Source organism: Accipiter gentilis, chromosome 6 (assembly GCF_929443795.1).
Source record: "Accipiter gentilis chromosome 6, bAccGen1.1, whole genome shotgun sequence".
NCBI classification, from domain to species: domain Eukaryota; kingdom Metazoa; phylum Chordata; class Aves; order Accipitriformes; family Accipitridae; genus Astur; species Astur gentilis.
This window is the reverse complement of record NC_064885.1, coordinates 20296304-20314667: the sequence shown is the minus strand read 5'-3', so window position 1 is coordinate 20314667 and position 18364 is coordinate 20296304. Positions and strand designations below refer to the sequence as shown.

At 41.6% G+C, this 18364-nt stretch overlaps 1 protein-coding gene across 2 annotated transcripts; it reads right to left on the bottom strand.

Annotated features, from left to right (window-relative positions):
* Window positions 1-842: 842 nt before the first annotated feature.
* Window positions 843-17459, bottom strand: GPR55 (G protein-coupled receptor 55). 2 transcript variants are annotated; one of them, XM_049802208.1, is made up of 3 exons: window positions 17351-17459; window positions 4951-5185; window positions 843-1915 (listed from the first exon to the last, which is right to left on the bottom strand). In XM_049802208.1, exon 3 carries the CDS (start codon window positions 1906-1908, stop codon window positions 982-984), a length of 927 nt encoding a protein of 308 aa, XP_049658165.1. In that variant the 5' UTR covers window positions 1909-1915; window positions 4951-5185; window positions 17351-17459; the 3' UTR covers window positions 843-981. The 2 variants fall into 2 exon arrangements, with proteins under 2 accessions (XP_049658165.1, XP_049658164.1); XM_049802207.1 differs by lacking the exon at window positions 17351-17459 and having other exon boundaries at window positions 4951-8419.
* Window positions 17460-18364: the final 905 nt, after the last annotated feature.

Here is an 18364-nt window from a genome sequence, read left to right as displayed (position 1 = left end):
ATGCAGGGCTTGCTTTCCTAATTTCCCTCCTCCAAGAAAGAATGCGAAGACAGGCAGAAGAATTACATACATTTATCATGTTATATCTTTGATAGAAATACAGTGATGTAGAAATACAGTTAATGGCATACAGTTAATCATGTACAGTCTTTCATTAAATGCCATATTTGAAGGGGTTCTTTTTGGTTTTCATGTACAAAAAGTTTTAAAATCGCAGGAGAAAACCATGCTGATTCCTCAGGGAAGTTAATCAGAAATGTTTGTTGCTCAAGGAATTGCTGGAACCCAAGATAGTCTGCTGGGGTTGTATACTGGGCAGCCCATCCTCCATGGAAGAGTAGGGGCTGCTGTCCTATGTAGCAGCCCTCACCAGTGTATAATGCTTACAGGAGGGAGGATTCATTATTAATTACTCCAGGCTGACCAAGCTGCTCAAAGCATATGACCTCCGGCAGTGACCTTCTGTAAATCTTACGGAAGGAAAGAGCAGTGAGACATTTGGCCGGATACTGCCTTTTAACTCTCAGATACCTTCTAAGTTAGAAAGACGGTTTTGAATAGTTATTTCTATGTTTGGCCCTTAGCAGCAACTTTCTGATCATGTTGGCAAACGTGAAACTGGTGCAGCAATTAGGTGCAGCAAAGGCTGATTTTAAGTGGCATTCCAGTGGTCTGGGTAGTTTTCCTCTGGCAAGCCTTTCACATTTACTAGATACTGTGAAGGCTAATGCTTCTTTTGGTCAGTCTGTCATTTTGCTAATGCTGGTTCCTTTTCCCAACATTTTTCTCCTTTCATCTTTAAAGGGAAGAAAAGTACAGAACAGGTTCACATTCACCAGAAAAACTTTGTCCTTCTCCCTCCTGCACCCTCCCTGCCATGGCCAAGGTGACCCTACTGTTATGTCAGGGATAATGCTGTTGGTGTCCTGTGAGGCAAGTGGGAGCCGAGGAAGAGGTGTTCTTTCACTGCAGGCAGTGCCATCATGCTGCACAGGGCTTAAAGACAGGACACAGTTCAATAACCTTTTTCAGGTGCGTTTTCTCACGAAATTCTTTTGCAGCAAAGTAATAAAAGATGGCATCCAGGCAGCAGTTCAGGTTAGCTAGTATCATTGACACCTGAATGAAGAGGCTGATGGTTTGTTTCAGACTGCAGTCCACTATCACATGCTGTCTTACCAGGCACTGTAGGCAGATTGCAAGGTGGACAGGTGTGAAGCACACCAAAAACACCACGAGGTTGATGATAATGACTCGTAAGGAGCCACTGCCTTCTACCTTCTTTTTAGCTTGACTTTTGTGATTCAGAAGAATCCATATGTTTTGGGCAGAGCAGAAAACCATTACTGCGAGTGGGATCAGAAATCCAAAGGTTTCCACAGAAACAATGAGGGGGATGCTCCACGCCTGCTCTGACATGTTGTAAAAGCATTTAAAACAATCTTTCTTGTGAAACACATACATTGGGCTGCTGCAAAGCCAAGCTACTGCCCAAATGAAACAGCAAATCAAGATAGCCCATTTGGGGGATTGGTTAGCTCGACCTTCAAATGGGTGCCTTATGCAGATATATCTGTCTACAGTAATGCAGACAATGATGAAGATACTGCCGTACGTGTTGACGAAATAGAGAGACTCTATGAATGAGCACAGGAGTCCGGGTGCTGCTGTGATAGAGTAGTACAGCTTGAGCGGGAGTGAGAGAAGCAGCAAGACATCTGCAAGCGCAAGATTGATCATGTAAACTGAGGTTTTCGTTTGTTTCTTCCAAAAGCAGCAGAACACAGCGAGGGCCAGGGTATTGAGAACCAGCCCAAGAATGAAGGTGGGAATGGAGATCCCCATCCGCAGCGTCTTTGCTATTCTGTCAATGTCTGTAAAATTGCATTCCCTGCTGCTGTTGGTCATTTCTCCCCTAAAATGACAGAGAGAACAGGTTGGAAATGCGTAAGGCTCCCAGTTAATGCCTTGATATATCAGAGCAAGATACTTTAAAACATGACTCTGGGCTATACACCTGATCAGTCTTTGGCTATTACTGAAAGTGAATCCTCATTTCTAGCACAGAGCTTTCTATTATTATAAAGGAGCCTGATTCTCAATGACAGGTAGTCTGCACCCACTGACTACCATGCCTTTTAAGGTAATCCCATTCAGATATTGAAGACACTGACCAATTCAAGCATATGTTTTCAAAAACTCTAAAGTGTACTGGGTATCTCTAGTAACTTGTACATATATTGAAACTTCTGTAACGCTTATGTTCAGTTTCTTCACTACACAGAAATTAATGAAATTATTGTTCCATATTAAGGCAAGTCAAACTGTTAGCTGGGATTTTGCTCTTATACCTGTGATTCCCTATGCATCAGTAGCTTTTGCTGGTGGGTTTTTACTACACCCACATTTATATGGATATTTTAATTTCATATAGTGCTTGTACTGGATGCAGTTTTCTAGAAGGTCAGCTTAAGAAGACTGATCTTTTATCTAGGTACAAATCGAGTAAGCGTGTTTTCTAGCTTGTGTTTAACTTTCAGCATTCTTTAAATTTTGAGTTTGCAAGTACATTAAATTTTAACTGATTATTTTAGATAATCTGGCAAAGATTAACAAATGGAAGGCTTGACATCTTGATAATGCAATTCTTTAAAAAAGTATAATTTGTGTGGAATAAGTGTTATCACCATTCTTAAAAATACACATGTGCTTTACAAACTATGCCTTAGAAGTGCTTTTTTGATAACTTCTTTACATCAAAATCACAAAAAATCCTAATGAAAGAGAATAAATTGGTATTCAGTCCAGCTCAGCCAACCAAGTAGCTCAAAAGAAATTTCAGGAGTAAGTTTTAAGAATAATTTGATCAAGAGGGGAATCTCTGCTTTGGAGGACAAAAAATGATAGGTAGCTCATAAGCACTACCAAATGGAGCTGGACTTTGCTAAAGAAACCAAAAAACAATTAGTGAAAGATTTTTTTGTTTACATGGCTAAAATAAAATATATTAAAAGAGAGAGGGAGAGAGAGAAATGGAGAACAAGTAGATTTGCTAAATATTAACTGAGGAGATGGCCTTGGGTTGTGCCAAATCTTATACCTTTGCTTTTCATATGGATGCTGATACTGTGCTGGAGGTCAGAGGTGGGATGACTTACAGGAATCAGCGGGTGATGATGGGAATAACTGCATCTGAATACAGAGTGCACTCAGAGATTAACATGCTCGTATTAGTGAAAACAGTTTATTTCCAGCTCAGACTATGGAAAGAGGAGGCAGGTAAAGCTGAAGGTCCCACCCAGTAATTGTTACAAAGTATGTATGTTATTAGTGTATCTGGAAAAGGATCCATCTAGTTTATCAGTTGAAGGAAAGAGTGTTAAATGTGATTAAAGCACTTCTATAACGGTTGAGTCAAAGCTTTGTACAGATTTCTGAGGAAAACTACTACACAAGGCTTTGACAGATCTTGCCAGACCATTATCTTTGATGAATTGTCTGCTTCTTCAGATAAGGGAAAGGCCGAAGATCAAAGGCACCTGCATTTCAGTAAAGTGTACTAGAAATAACTAAATAGCAGTAGAAAAAAATGGAGTTTAGAACAAGGGCTGTTAATTAGGTGAGGAAATGGTTTCAAGAATGCTGATGAGGACTACAAACAGGCTGCATGGAGGTTACTAGGGGGATGCACAAATTCCCCAAGACTACTCCTTGGCGGTGTTTCCCCGAGTGACCCCACTGTAGGAGCAAGTTTGACCTGCAAGGAGGTGCTGTTGGTCAGGGGCCGGATCTGACTGCCTCTTCCAGAGAACTGGACTGAGCTGCGTGAGTGGGACTGTCACAGCTTTGTGAACTTAGGAAATAGCAAAAGGAAATCTGATTGTTATCAGTGGATTTATCTGTCAGAAATGAGAACAAAAAGAAAAACTTGGTTTGTTAGTCAATCTGAGATTGACACAATCCCTCTGAGCCAGCAATGTGCAGCAGCTGCTTAGAAAATCATGTGATTGTGATACATTAGAGGTGAGAGAATTCCAGTGAAGGTGGAGATGCATTGGTGCCACATGTACAAGGGATTATTGTAGGCAGATGCTGCTGTCATGTAAGGCTAGGACAGGTAAGAGGAAATAGGAATGTTGTGTTGTTGTATAAGCCTGTGTCCTGTGACCCAAAGGCATCCATTTAGCTGTGGAAAAATCAGATGCCATTAAACATTTTGGGGGAGTGACAGCTTCTTAATCCAGCACTTTGTGTGCAATATAAATATATCAGAAAATTTCTTGTGATGTCTCTTAACAGTATGAGTTTTAATTCTACTTTTACTGGGTTTCTATTTCACTGAATGCCTTTTTTTTTTTTAGAATTCATTAGTACAAAATTACATATAGCATTAGTCCTGAAAATGGTTAATTTCAAGAAAACGTTACCCAGCCTTTAAACTGGTAATTTCAAGTACTCAAATGGAGTGCCTGATTCTCAAAACTTGGTTTTTTTTATCATTTTGCCTCCCCTCAAATTTAAACGTCACCTCTTGAATAATCCAAAGGAATTGTTTGCAAACAGTTTACACTGAGTAATATGTTTGCCCAAAATTATTTGAAGAGTCATTTTCATTGACAAACAACCTTGCAGTCATTTCATAAACATAATCTTTACTGCATTGTCCAAATTATTAGTAAAAATACTGATGACACTGAACTGTACCAAATATATCTTTCCTGTATGGTAGAGACTGATTAGTATCTCAGTGGGTACACACTAATCATATATAAGTTTCATACAGATCATGTTTCCTTCGTTTGGTTAGGAGAATTTCTTCAGAGACAGTCTTTGAAGCCTATTTCCCTCTCCTATACCCTGTCCCTCAGTGCTGCCAATGTGTCACAGAAGAAAGTCAAATTACTCCTATTTCAGTCATTATCAGATGAATCTGTGTGGATTGTTACTTACAGTTGTGTTGTCTTCTGGGTGCTTGCAAACAGATTCTTCGGTGGAAGATTCCAATATTTTTCCAAATACTGAAGCCAGGCTTAGTTATCTACCATTTCCCAACTCCTCCTTTTCCACCTTCTTAAGGGGCAGGCACCACATTTGCCCTTTTCCAGTCTTCTGAAGAAAATTCCTCTGTCCTCCACAAGTTTCCTGAAGGAATTGCCTGCAGCTCTAGCACTGTTTCAGACAACTTCTAGAGGCCAAAAAGATAACATAAGAACCTGTAATTAACACTATTTGAGGGAGTGTGTCTTAGCTGGTCCAGGCCCTGTGTCATCACTGCCCCGTTTGTTCTAAATTTCTCCTACTGAGTGAGGATTTTCTACTTCCTATGGACTAGTTAAATGTTAATTGGGTTTACCAATAGCAGGAGCTAGCAGCAAAGGCATACTGACCTAGGAAATGGAACAGCAAGGTTTTACAGTATTAGCTTCGCTAGGTTTTTTGCAGCACAGCGAGATGCATGAATGGTTTTCTCTTTGTGGCTCAGATCTGAGTTCATCTGGCTCTAGCTGGGATTCACCCAAGTCTGTATGTTAGCATAGATTGGGGGATGACAGATTAAGGGTATTCTTACCCATGAAAGCTTCATTAGCAGGAATATCCTCATCATAAAAATCTATAACTTACTGTAAGTGTAGGTGTAGCTTTATTAGTAAGGAAATTATAATCAGATGACAGAACACAGCAAGCCAATCGTTCTTAATCTAGCTATACTACAAAAGAGGAATGAGGAAAATTCAGGTCACTGCTTCAGCAAGGACTTTTACAGCATTTACTGTAATTACCCTCCAAATCAATACAAACCAAGTAATGTTACTGCTGTAAAGCAGACTTCGTTTATATCTGTTTTCTAGACCATTAGTCATGTTAGCTATAAACTGTTTTCTTGTGGATGCACAGGAGAAAAGCGAGATGGCTTAGTGCAATGAAGAGCAGTAAGCCCCACATCTGCTGTATATTTCATCTGTAGTTGGATAATTTCTTATCATTTTATTCTGAGTATTTTGATTGCAACAGAATATATTTATGCTTACCACTAAAGCAGAAATCTTTCTTTCTGCTCTAAGCTAAGCAACACTACATGCTTGATTTTACTGTTTGATCTTTATAAGAAATAATCATCCAACTAGCTTAAAAATAGTGCTCTACAATCAATGCTGCTATTAAATCATTGAAAAAAAAGTTATTAGTTAAAATATGAATTACTTTACCTGAACCCCAGCAAGCAGATCAGCAGCATTGCTTCAGTCCAGGTTGTTCTATAAAGCATGACAGCATTTGCCTACAGACCATACTCTACCAGTACTCTTACTAAATGGCATAACCACATCCTTCTTTTCTTCTCTCTCTTTTTTTTTCCTATTTCAAAACACACTGGTTTTTTATATAGACAAGTGAAGGTGAAAGAGTGTAAAGACTTGAATTGTCAGCTGTTTCCAGTCAGTAATCAATGTAGGGCAGGGAGCAGTTTGTCTGTGAAGCCTGGGTTGCTTTTGGACTGGACTTTACCTGGTGTGAAACAGCTGAGAGCTTTTATGGGCTTGTGGTGGCTACCTCCAAATTTCCAATTATTCCTTGAGCTGGATAGGAGATGGGGAATTGGAAAGTTGTAGGAGAGGCTGTCATAGAAAGAGGACTTCTTCCCCCAGTTTCTGCTCAATTTGCATACTGGAGATCAGTAGTTTAGCGCTCATGCTTCTGAAAGAAACAGCTACTTACACGCATGCAGCTGTTAAAACTATTTAAAGGGCATGTGCAAGTTTTAGCCAGTTCAGGTGTTTGATTCATAACTGCAAGTTGGCAAACAAATGCTTATTGGCAAGAGGACTGAGGTATATGGAGCACTAAACTAGTGCCTTACATACAAGTTGTATAGTAGCCAAGACATGCTTTTCTTTAAATGAGTTTTCAAGGCTTTTCCATCAATAGGACTTTCCTGATGAAGCTCTGCTCTGGGAGGTGTCATGCAATGTACACCTTTTGGAAGGGTAATTGTGCTTGCAAAGAGTGAACAGCAGGAATACAGGGGCATTCACCCACTCCTGTCTTCAGGAGATAGCAGAAAAGGGTGGGACATAGCAAAGGACCCAAAGCTGCTGGTCTCCTCAGGTTCTGGCCACCTGTGGCTTGGTTGGGACTGGCATCAAATGGATGTTCGCTTTTACATAAAATGACGTAATTTACTGAAAAAAAGTTACCTGCCATTTGATGACAATGTGACATTCTCATATACAGTAATTTTATCTCCAAGCAACAAAACTGGCAGAAGAATAAAACCTTAAGTAGGGACTCACCTGTGTGTGTCATATGGACACCTCATATGGATGAGTGCAAATTGTCTCTGGAACCCTTCTGGCTGAAGCATGAAAGTCACTTGCTAGTGCTGAGAGCCACTCCTCTGACTTGCGGACTGCTCTTTCACATTACACACTTACACACTGCAACCCTTTGCTGCAGCAGTAAATATGGGGGGGGGGGGGGGGGGGGGGGAGGAGGGAAGCTCCAAGTAACATTTTCCAAATTGCCACCTGGCTTTGGAGGTAATTTGGACTTTCAGGGGAAAGTCTGCACTTCCTGCAGAAAAAGTGGCACTAGCATTTGTACCACAGGACTTGGAGAAGAAAAAACTTGCAATTTCTTAACACATTTTTTTTTATTTCTGTCTCATCTAAAAATGAGATTTGAAGGAGAAAAAAAAAGAAAAAAAAAAAAAGCAGAACCCAAACAAAGTTTGGGTAAACCTTGTAAGAAAATCACATGACAGAGGAAATTAAGGTAACATGATTCATACCATTTGGGAAACACCTTATGGAATTGGGAGGTTTCAAGGGCTTTTCAACTTCTGTCTTCTCAGAGCTGTGGGCTAGCTACAAGTCTCAGCAATGGACTGTAATGAATCTGGAGTCACGAAAAGAAATCTCGGAGTGCAACTAAATATTAGCAGAAAACAAATACCCTACAGTTATGTGTGACCTTTGAATGAATTATTCTGTGTCATGTTGCAGCTGAAATGAGGGTCCTTCTTTAATTCTCTCACTGCAGGCATATTTCAGACTTAGCTTTAAAATGAATTTTAATGCTTTGTGCTGCCTTCACTCCCAGCACTACATTCATTCCCTGTGGCTCTATGAACTTCCCACTTAGTATCACTTGGTACATCAGAGCTAAACAAAAAATCAACATTTCTGTATGCATCAACTGCATATTTGCTAAGCTGGCAATTTGCTTGTGATATGTGTGGGTTCATCACTTGTAGGTGAGCATGTAATTTGTTGGTGAGCATGTAAGTCATTCTTTTGCAGATTGGCCTTTTTGGTTTAAATTAGGACAACTTTTATCTAGATTATATTTAATGAGGGCAAATTATGAATCACTCACTCCCACACCTACAGATAGATTATTGGCTGAGAAATCAGAGCTTGTTTGCCCCGTCTTTGGTGACTTTGTAATTTCTTCCATTCAGCATGAATATGCTCAGCAGAAATTATTTCAGTGAGTCCTTTGTGTTCCCAGTGCCTTTATCACCCAGCACTGCCACTTGCTAAATGCTGAATTCTAGGGACCCAGGTAGCTGCATGGCTCTGAGGTTTTCAATGGGAAGAAGGCCTTTGTTTGTTCCAGTTTATTTTTGTAATTAACCACTAAAATGTGCTGGATGTATCTCGTTTGCCCTGCCTAGAGACAACAGTCTTATCAGCCTTATCCTTTTCCCAATATTGCATTCCAGCTAGCAAATGAATAGTGGTTGGAAGAACATAAACCAAACTCTGGGTAACTAAAAGGAAGTGTATGAGCAAAAAAATGCATAAGGCTTATGGCAAAGATGAGTAGGTTTTTTGTGTGGTTAGGGTTTTTTTAGAGGTTGGTGAGATTTCTCCATCTTCTATCCTCTAGGTACAATAAGTGCTGCTCTTGCTAAGTCAGGCAACAGAATGCAGCAGTGGTCATTTTCAAGGAATCAAAATCTTTTTCAGAGGAAACACGTTTATACAGTGCAAAACCACATTCATTTGCATTACAGCATCATGAATTCCGCCGTTGTTCTTTTTTAATGGAAAATACAGCAATGCAGCTTTGCAGTTCAGCTTTCACAAATGTCTAAAATTTGTGTTTTCTTGTCCTTAATGGCCAGAATGCAATAAGATAGGTCTCAGATCTAGAATTAAGATGCTCAAGCGCAAATGAATCAAATTTCAAAGGTGGGGTCCAATGTGTTTCTGTGCCACTCTGAAGGCATATGTGACTTCTTGTTCTCCCAGACAGCTATAAAGTATCATCTCAGATAACAAGACTTAATCATCCAGAACAAAAAGAGTCAGGAAAAGACATTGCTCAGTAGAGACCTAGGAGGTGAGTGAAAAATTGTCTGTCTTCTTTGTCCTTGTGAAGAGTGCTGGATGCTGGGGAAATAAAAGGCTTATCAGTCCAGACCTCAGTCTAAGTTATCTTCTGTGTTGTGCTGTGACTGCTTTCTGATATTTTTGTGTGTATTTAAAGGTTTCAAAAACTGGATGGCCAAAGTGAGTTAAGCTAACAAGTTGTCTTGACCTTGCTACCCCAAAAGGGATTGGCCTCCTTATTTTAAGAGGGGTGATGCTGGGGACTTCATCTAACTCCAGCTGAGCAGCAGCACACTCCCAGAAAGAACTACACAAAGAGGTCATGATGCTATCATCTACCCAGAGATGTGCCTTGATGCCCTTTCTGTGTAAAGAATAGGTAAATTAAAGAACAAGCTCAATTTTCATTGGTGACTTAGAAATTGTTGTGTGTACTTGGGCTGGAATACAGTGTTTTCTTTATCTGGAGGCCTTTCACTTCACACTAGTGCTTTTTGGGTTGCTCAGTACTCTTTTCCTCATCTTCATAAGCAATTAAAGCCTGGCTTACAGTGAGCTATCTTAATTGTGTAGTTGTGAACTTTGGATGGCTAGGGGCTTGTGTTTTTCTTACGGAGCCACTTTATTGCAGCAAGTGCAGGACACTGCAAAACTTGAAATCGGAAAACCTGGCAACTGCTGTATTTTATGGGGAACAGCCACATTCAGCCTTTCCAAGATGAGGCAGAGAACTTTAAAGGCAGCCCAGGACAGAGCAAAAAGTGCAGTTGTTCTTGGAGCTGGCCAGCTATGAGTGTAGATTTGTTGCTGACTGCATTTGAGAAACCTCACAAAGGTTTCTTAGGGTTGTATGTTGAGAGGAAAGGAACTGGCCAGTCTGGTGAGCAGCCAGTTTCATGCTAGTATGGTTGAATGAGCAGAACTGTGGGAGTAATATTTTAAGGTACAGAATATTTTCAGCTGTATCTGAATCAGAAATTCACCAAAAGAACACCAAGCATGCATCTCCTTTGTAACTTCAGACACCCACAGTCTACAGCTGAGCTGAAATTGTCTAATTCACCATAGTTCAATTCCAGAGCCAAAAAGGCCTCTTAGACATGGCCAGTGACAGCTAGGTGCCAGTGAGGACATGCATTACATGACCAGTCCACCCCTCCTCCAAGGCAGGGACAGAGAAGCCTGTGTCTGGCCAAAAGCAATTCTTGTCGTGGGCATACCAGTAAGCTATAACTTTTCTTGGGTATTTGTAGGAAGGAGCAGCCAGTCAAGCTGTGAGCTCAGCTTTAGTGAAACTGTGTAAGAATAGACACAGTTTCCTGCATGAATGTGCTTTGCAGTCTGCTCCACGAGATTCACCAGCACACCCCACCTGTGCCGCCCAGCCAGTTGAGAGGGTTTATGGTTGCTCAGCATAGCTGGGCTGGTGCTGATGAAGCACAGCCCAAGCAATTGCCATCCACCAAGATGCATGCAATTCTTACAGGTGTTTCCATGGGACATATACAGACTGTGTCTTTTGAGGAGACCCCTGGAAAGGGAAAAATGCAAGGCTGCTGTGTTGATCTCTTAAAACAGAGAAAAGATTTTGTTTAATGAAGATGATGTGCTCACTGAGCAGTGGCACTACCAAAGGAAATGGTAGGTGTGCACAAAACTAAGGTTTCAAATGAAACCATCAACTAATTTCACAGTCATCCAGTAGAAGAAACTAATGGTTAAAAGCAGTGTGGATACAAACCTGGGACCTGAGCAGGGAGACCACATGGCTCCTTAGCAGGCCTTCTGAGCACTCAAGCTCCTGTGGGTTACAACATCATATTGCAGTGAAATAGGATATTTCTCTGCTCTGTCTTACCATTCCAGTGGCAGTGTGTGGTTATTGCACACTATTCTTTTTCCTGACACAGGCAGTGATCAGATCAGAGCGCCACATTATGCTCACCCATCTACACCATGTAACATAATACTCTGATATATGGTGTATCTAGATCTACTTTTTTTTTTCATAGAAAAATATCTTCTCAGCCTTTGCCTTGCATTTGGTAACAAAACACATAATGAAAATTATTTTCTGTGTATTTTCATTATACTGAGTGTTACCTGAGCACTGTTGACTGGAGCATCACAATCTTCCTTCTGGATGATGGAAGTCAACAACCATCACTGCAATCTGGCGCAGAGGGATGCCAGTGCAGGAAAGCAGCAGCAGCTGCACTGCATGCTTGTGCCTTGCACAGTCATTCCTGTAACTTCACACAGACGGCCATGCACAAAGGGGTAGAAGCTGCCTCATCTGCAGGATCTATGCACTCTCAATACTTACAAGTTTCTGAAAGTCCCATTTCTGTCCAATGGCTTGGACTAAAAAAAGAGCTGACTTGTGTGGAAACTGCATTTTTTCCATTTCTTTTAACTCTTCATCCATCTCTCCTCAGTGTAGGGACTGACGTTTCTGGAAAGGAAGCCCTACACACTCAAGCTTGTAACTGCAATGAATTTACTCCTTGAGAAGCTGGTGGCTCATGGCTTAGACAGGTGTATACTTTGCTGGGTAAAAAACTGGCTGGATGGCTGAGCCCAGAGAGTTGTGGTGAACGGAGTTAAATCCAGTTGGTGGTTGGTCACAGGTGGTGTTCCCCAGGACTCTATATTTGGGCCAGTTTTCTTTAGTATCTTTATCAATGATCTGGACGAGGGGATTGAATGCACCCTCAGTAAGTTTGCCAATGACACTAAGCTGGGAGGGAGGGTTGATCTGCTTGAGGGTAGGAAGGCTCTACAGAGGGATCTGGACAGGCTGGATCGATGGGCCAAGGCCAACTGTATGAGGTTCAACAAGGCCAAGTGCTGGGTCCTGCACTTTGTCACAACAACCCCATGCAGTGCTACAGGCTTGGGGAAGAGTGGCTGGAAAGCTGCCTGGCAGAAAAAGACCTGGGGGTGCTGGTTGGCAGCCAGCTGAATATGAGCCAGCAGTGTGCCCAGGTGGCCAAGAATGCCAATGGCATCCTGGCCTGTATCAGAAATAGTGTGGCCAGCAGGAGCAGGGAGGTGGTTGTTCCCCCGTAGTTGACACTGGTGAGGCCGCACCTCAAGTACTGTGTTCAGTTTTTGGCCCCTCACTAAAAGAAAGACATTGAGGTGCTGGAGTGTGTCCAGAGAAGGGCAACCAAGTTGGTGAAGGTCTTATGAGGAGCAGCTGAGGGAGCTGGGGTTGTTTAGTCTGGAGAAGAGGAGGCTGAGGGGAGACCTTATCCTTCTCTATACAGCTACGTGAAAGGAGGTTGTAGTGAGGTGGGTGCTGGTCTCTTCTATCAATTAACTTGTAATAGGACGAGAGGAAATGGCCTCAGGTTGTGGCAGGGGAGGTTTAGGTTGGATATTAGGAAAAATTTCTTTACTGAAAGGGTTGTCAGGCATTAGAACAGGCTGCCCAGGGAAGTGGTGGAGTCACCACCCCGGAGGTGTTCAACAAAACATGTAGACATGGCACTTCAAGACATGGTTTAGTGGACATGGTGGTGTTGGGTTGACGGTTGGACTCTATGATCTTAAAGGTCTTTTCCAACCTAAACAATTCTATTATTGTATGATTAGAGTCAAATGAAAATCATGGATTGGCCTAAAAGTAATATTTTCCAGATATGAGATGTACCCCGTTTCATTAATGCATGTCAGCTTTGCACTCTGGGTCTTTCCCATTTTAGTTTATGTGTTGCCAAGTTGCTACTACCTCTTTATTGTTTTCAGACCAGTGTGTATTCAGCTGTGCATTAATAAGGAATGTCTCGAAGGACTGCAGAGAAGCAGGACCAGCTCTGGCCCCTCGCAGTATGGCCAAAATGAATGTTGCTGTCCCACGGACAAGGCTATTTGAGACGTGAGTTGGAGACAGTTTCTCATACTGGTATTGTCTCACCTCAGTAATGGCAGTTAGCATACCCATGGCTCGCGTGTTTGCTTAGCTTGGTGTTTTTCTTGAGGTTTCTGCGGCCTATAGCACGAATTTCTCCATCACTGCGAAGTGTACTGGCAGGGTGTACATGTCAGTGCAGACTCTCCAGCCTGTGTCCCCTCATGTTGGCACTTAGATCTGAGGGTATGAGAATTGCTGTCAACCTCGCTGCTGCTGTAAGGTGTTCTGACAGATCCCAGAGCATCAAAGTCCCAACTTGAATCACTGATTAACTTAACATGGAGATGCAATGAGTGCTGCTGAGAAATGGAAAGTGCCCAGGAAGAGCTCGTCAGACAGACCAAAAAAAAAAAAATAAAATTTTAAGAAAATGCTTACAGGGATCCCTGTGATTACTTCAAAGACAGTTCTGAGGGGTTGCTGGTGCTGGTAGAGGAAACGCTACCCGACAGTGCCATCTTGGGGTAGTTTAATGTCTATAAATTGGACAAGGGGCATCAAGAGGAACTTGACTTTTCCTTTGTGTGGTGTGCCCTCTCCCCATATGTGTACATATAAATATATATATATGCGTGTGTATATATTTGTGTGTGTATCAATGTCATAATGACTTACTAAGACTAATTACGTTGTACATGCAGGTTGCATGCACACTTACTTTATGAGCTTTATTTTGTTCTTATCTGTCCTAATCTGTCCTGGCTGACTGCTTTTTATTTTAATAAGATAGCCAGCCTTTGAGAGAGAGAACTCTGTTTTATGCTGCTGAAAAAATGACTCTTTGTGAAAACACAGCTTTCTCTGTTCTCCCTTGGAAAGAGCAACTGAGCAAGTTTCCTTATTTATTCCTGTGCAGAAGGGGTCTCTGCCCTGAAGAGAATTGACCATCCTTGAATCTGGCATCTGAAGAAGACAGTAATGGAGGTTAGTTCAATCACCTGTAGCTTGTTTCTTCTTTGTATGTAGGTCATCTGGCCTTGCTATCAACATATGATAAGTAGTTATAATATAAATGGTGGGTATTGGTCTCAGGTTCTTGGATGCTGCAGAAGTGGGGGCAAGGTGGGGATGCTGCAATGTGCTGCCAGCCTAGCTGGCTCCAAAGGGGCAAAAGCACTCTGGCTTGTTTCACTGAGAGTGGGAGTTCATCCTTTGTGTGCAGAAAAGTTGTGGTGTTTGAGCCTAATGGCAGCTAGATACTTATTTCCTTCTGATGTGTAATGTTAGTCTAGCTGAGTCCATAGTTGTCTTTGTTCTGGCTGCCTGCCATAGACTAGTGTTTTTACACAAAAGTTAGAGTGGAAATAAAACTGCACTTCACTGAGTATAATCATGCCACTTACAATGGTAATCTTCTAGCTTTCTGCTTCAAACCAAGTGCTGGAGATTTATTTGACAAGGTCCCTTTGCTTTAGCACAGGTGCATTCCTTAAATAGCCTGTATAGATAAGCCTCCTAACATGAAAGGGATCAAGAAAGCAATTTGTAGGAAAGTGGAAAACCTCAAAAAGATGAAAACCTCTCAAATTAACTAATGCTAGAATGGCAGAAACTATCACACAATCAGATGCAGACTTTTCTGAACAAAGAGAAAAGCTAAGATTTTTTAAAAATCTTAGGGGACAGAAACTTTGGCAAGTAACTTCATCAGGTTACTGAAATATCACCCTGAGATGACAACTTTTGAACTTCTGTGAACACAGCCTGTTGTGGGTCTGGCAGGCAGCCTCTGAAAGACCCAGCAATTATCTGAAGCCCAGAGTGGTCCAGCCTGCCTGCAGGGGTGGGGGGTGGGGTGGTGTATACCTGTCTGTATCTGTGGTAGCCAGGATGCTCTGCACTTCAAAAATGCATTTTATTACTGCATCCAGCTAAAGGTGTGTTGGCCTGCGTTAGGTGTGAAGGCCAGATGCTTTTGGACTCCTCACTGATCCCAGGGATTACCTTATATACACACATCAAATGTGACCTATTTTGGTCTTTGCAAAAAGGGGCTTTAGATGTCATGCTGGGCTTAAATTTTCTAGGCCAGAAGAAGAAGTTCCTTTGCAAATCATTTCACTGATCCTAGACTTCCAGTTGGGATTTTTCTTGAGCATGCAGATATACAATGGCAACTGGCCAGATGTGCAGATATTTTTCCAGTTCCACCTTAAACCTGCAGTATTCCTCAGACTGCAAGCCTTTACACCCCGGATCACAGCCTGAGGGTCACCTCCCAGATTGAAAGAGCAAAGCTTCCCTGGAGATGCCTTCAACCAGTGAGCCTGGGACTTGCAGTCTGCCAGAGCCTGGTCACAACTCAGGCCTTTGCCACTCTGCCAGAATGGGTGCTAGGGCTCTTCTCAGGTTCAAGACCCTCTCCTTCCATGGGATGATGATGCTGCAGCCTGCAGTGCTGCCAGAGAAGGCCAGCATGATGGAGTCCACAGAGCTCTGCCTGGGGCCATGGTGGGAGAGGGTTCAGGGCCTCACCTGGTGCTGAGCAGCAGAGGGCAGTTTTCACCTGGGAGATGTGTTAATCAGTCTCTAGTGAAACATAAAGGCACAATTTGGTCATCACTTTAGCCTGATAGAGTTATCCTGTCAGGCGGGGGGTGAAATAGGAGCCACTCGAGGGGCCCTGGGGTGCCTGGCTGTGACATTACACTTTGCCTCTGTGTGATGCATTTAATTCCCCATTGTTTAACAAAAAAGTCTTAAATAGAGGTTTAATTTAAAACCAAACCATGTTGCCTCTCAGCTTTGGTATTCTGAAGCATGGCAGCAGCATTGCTTGTGTTTGCATAGCTCACAGCTTGTAGAGGCACAGCATCTGTTGTGTCTCTCTGATCTCACCTGGTGGCAGGTAGAAATGCCTAGATTTTGCAGCCAGTGGAAAGGGGCTTTACCTTCCCGCTGCCTTTCATAGATCTCTGACATCTTACAGTCAAGAAGTTGGTGCATGAAATAGAGTTTTCATGAGAAAGCAGTAGTATTTCCAGATTTTTGTGTGGGCTGTCTACTAATAGGAACTAAAATAATTCATAATGGTACAAACCAAATGGATGTAGTTTATGACTGTATGAACATACTCTTTTAGAATGATATTTCCCTATATTACTATAAGTGTTACAAAAATTACTTTCTCTGTTTGCGGCCTCCTAACTTAAGACTTAACCTCTACAACATGATTAACTGTTGCAGGAATGACAGAATCTACAAGACAGTGGAAGTCAAATTTAGTATTCCAAACAGTGTTGGCAAGTTGGATAAATTGTTTGGAAAATAAAGAATTCAATGGGCCATAAAGACGTAAGTGAAGTTTTGCACATACATAGGAATAGTTGTGAGAACAAATGTGAGATGTGGGTGAGCTTGATATGCTGCAGAACTGAAAAAGTGGATCTGGGGCTGAGAGTAGATTGCAAATGGAGTATGACTGGAAATAAATGGAAGATTATGCTGTTGTAGAAAGAAGGCAACATGATTATGGGGTATGCAATTATTTAAGACTTTAGAAGAACTATATTCAGTCTTGGGTGCCTCTCTAAAAAATGAAAGAAAGAAAGAAAAAACCCAGCCCAATCCAAGAGAGCCTAGAAAACAGGAGCAAACATAGTGCGCTACATCTGAAGTGCAGAAGTAGCTGGGTGTACTTAGAGCACAGATGTTGAAGTGTGGAGGACATAAATAAGTCTTCAAATACATAAATCGTAGCTATGAAGGGAATAAATAGTTTGCTATATCCACTGCGGATGGGAAAAGAAATAATGGGTTTACACTGCAGCTGGAAATTAAAATAAACCCTTCTAATGCTGAAGATAGATGAAACTAGAAATACTGCTTGCTGTGAGGTGTTACTAAAAGCAGGTTAGACCAAATTCTGCTAATTATAACATAGGAATACTTGAGCTGGCCTTTCATTAGATGGTCTCTTCCTGCCTTTTCTGCAGGTCTGTGCTTTCACATACAAAAGATTGAGGTGAATTAGAAATCACTTTGGATAATGTGACATCTACACATGTGTTAGCATTGGAGGGGACAGAGAAGACCCTAACTGATTGCACACTTTGAGTACATATCAATGTAGTCTCAGAGTGGCATAAACCCTTACCTTGGTATGAGTCCTCCTTATTTTCTGCAAATTGACAGTAGCCCTTTACCAGGTGGTATAATCACTAGATTGCTTTACTTCATGCCTAATTTAGCACAGATTTGTTCCCTGATCTCAGCGGGGGCCACAGCTGACTGAAAGTCAGGAACTCCCCCATACATCATTGCACTCTCTAAAAAGAAACCCAGCAACAGAGTGCTACAAAAAAAAGGGGGAAAAAGAAAAAAGGACATGAAAAGAATTAATGTAATTTTATTCAGATACTTCTTTGCCATGTGTCATCTGCGGGCAAGGGTAAGCACCACTAAAGCAGTCCTCTCTGAGTTATTGGCTGGAAATTGAGGTGAGGGAGCTCGTATCTTATTTTATGTTATAATTTTCAGGAGCTGCCTAAAGAGTATTCTAAATTTTACTGTTGAATCTGATATCAAAAAAGGTAATATCCATTGCATGGAGCTTTGTCTGGCAAAAGAATGTAGAACATTTTTATGTAATTTTGTATCATTTGATTAAGCAATGTCTAAATGTTTTTAAAGATATTATTCTGCTGCCAAAATCACTCATGCTGTAAAATAAAAGGGTAGAAATACCATCCAGCTGCAGTTAACATAGATGACAAACCTGGGGCTTACTAGTTGTTGGCTAGGTCACTCTTCTCATGGTTGTCCACAGTTTATTTTATCTAACATGGAAAAAAATCTAGTAAATAAGATACAAATAAGATACCTGCTTAACAGTAAAAGAATCACTTATTTTTACTGTTTAGGAGAATCACTTATGACAAACGCCGTGAGATTCTGCTCTGTTGTACTGAGATTTAACAATGAGAGCTTGCCCCGGTGTGCTGCTTGCATTGCAGGTAAATTAACAGTGGACAGTGCATTACTTTTAAGCATTGCCCCTTCATCTAGTGTTTGAGCAGCATCTTCACAATACCTCCAGATCTAGACCACATGAGGGAGTGTCATAGGCACAAGAGCTATCAGGCAAATGTGTGGGAGAGCCAGTCTTAGA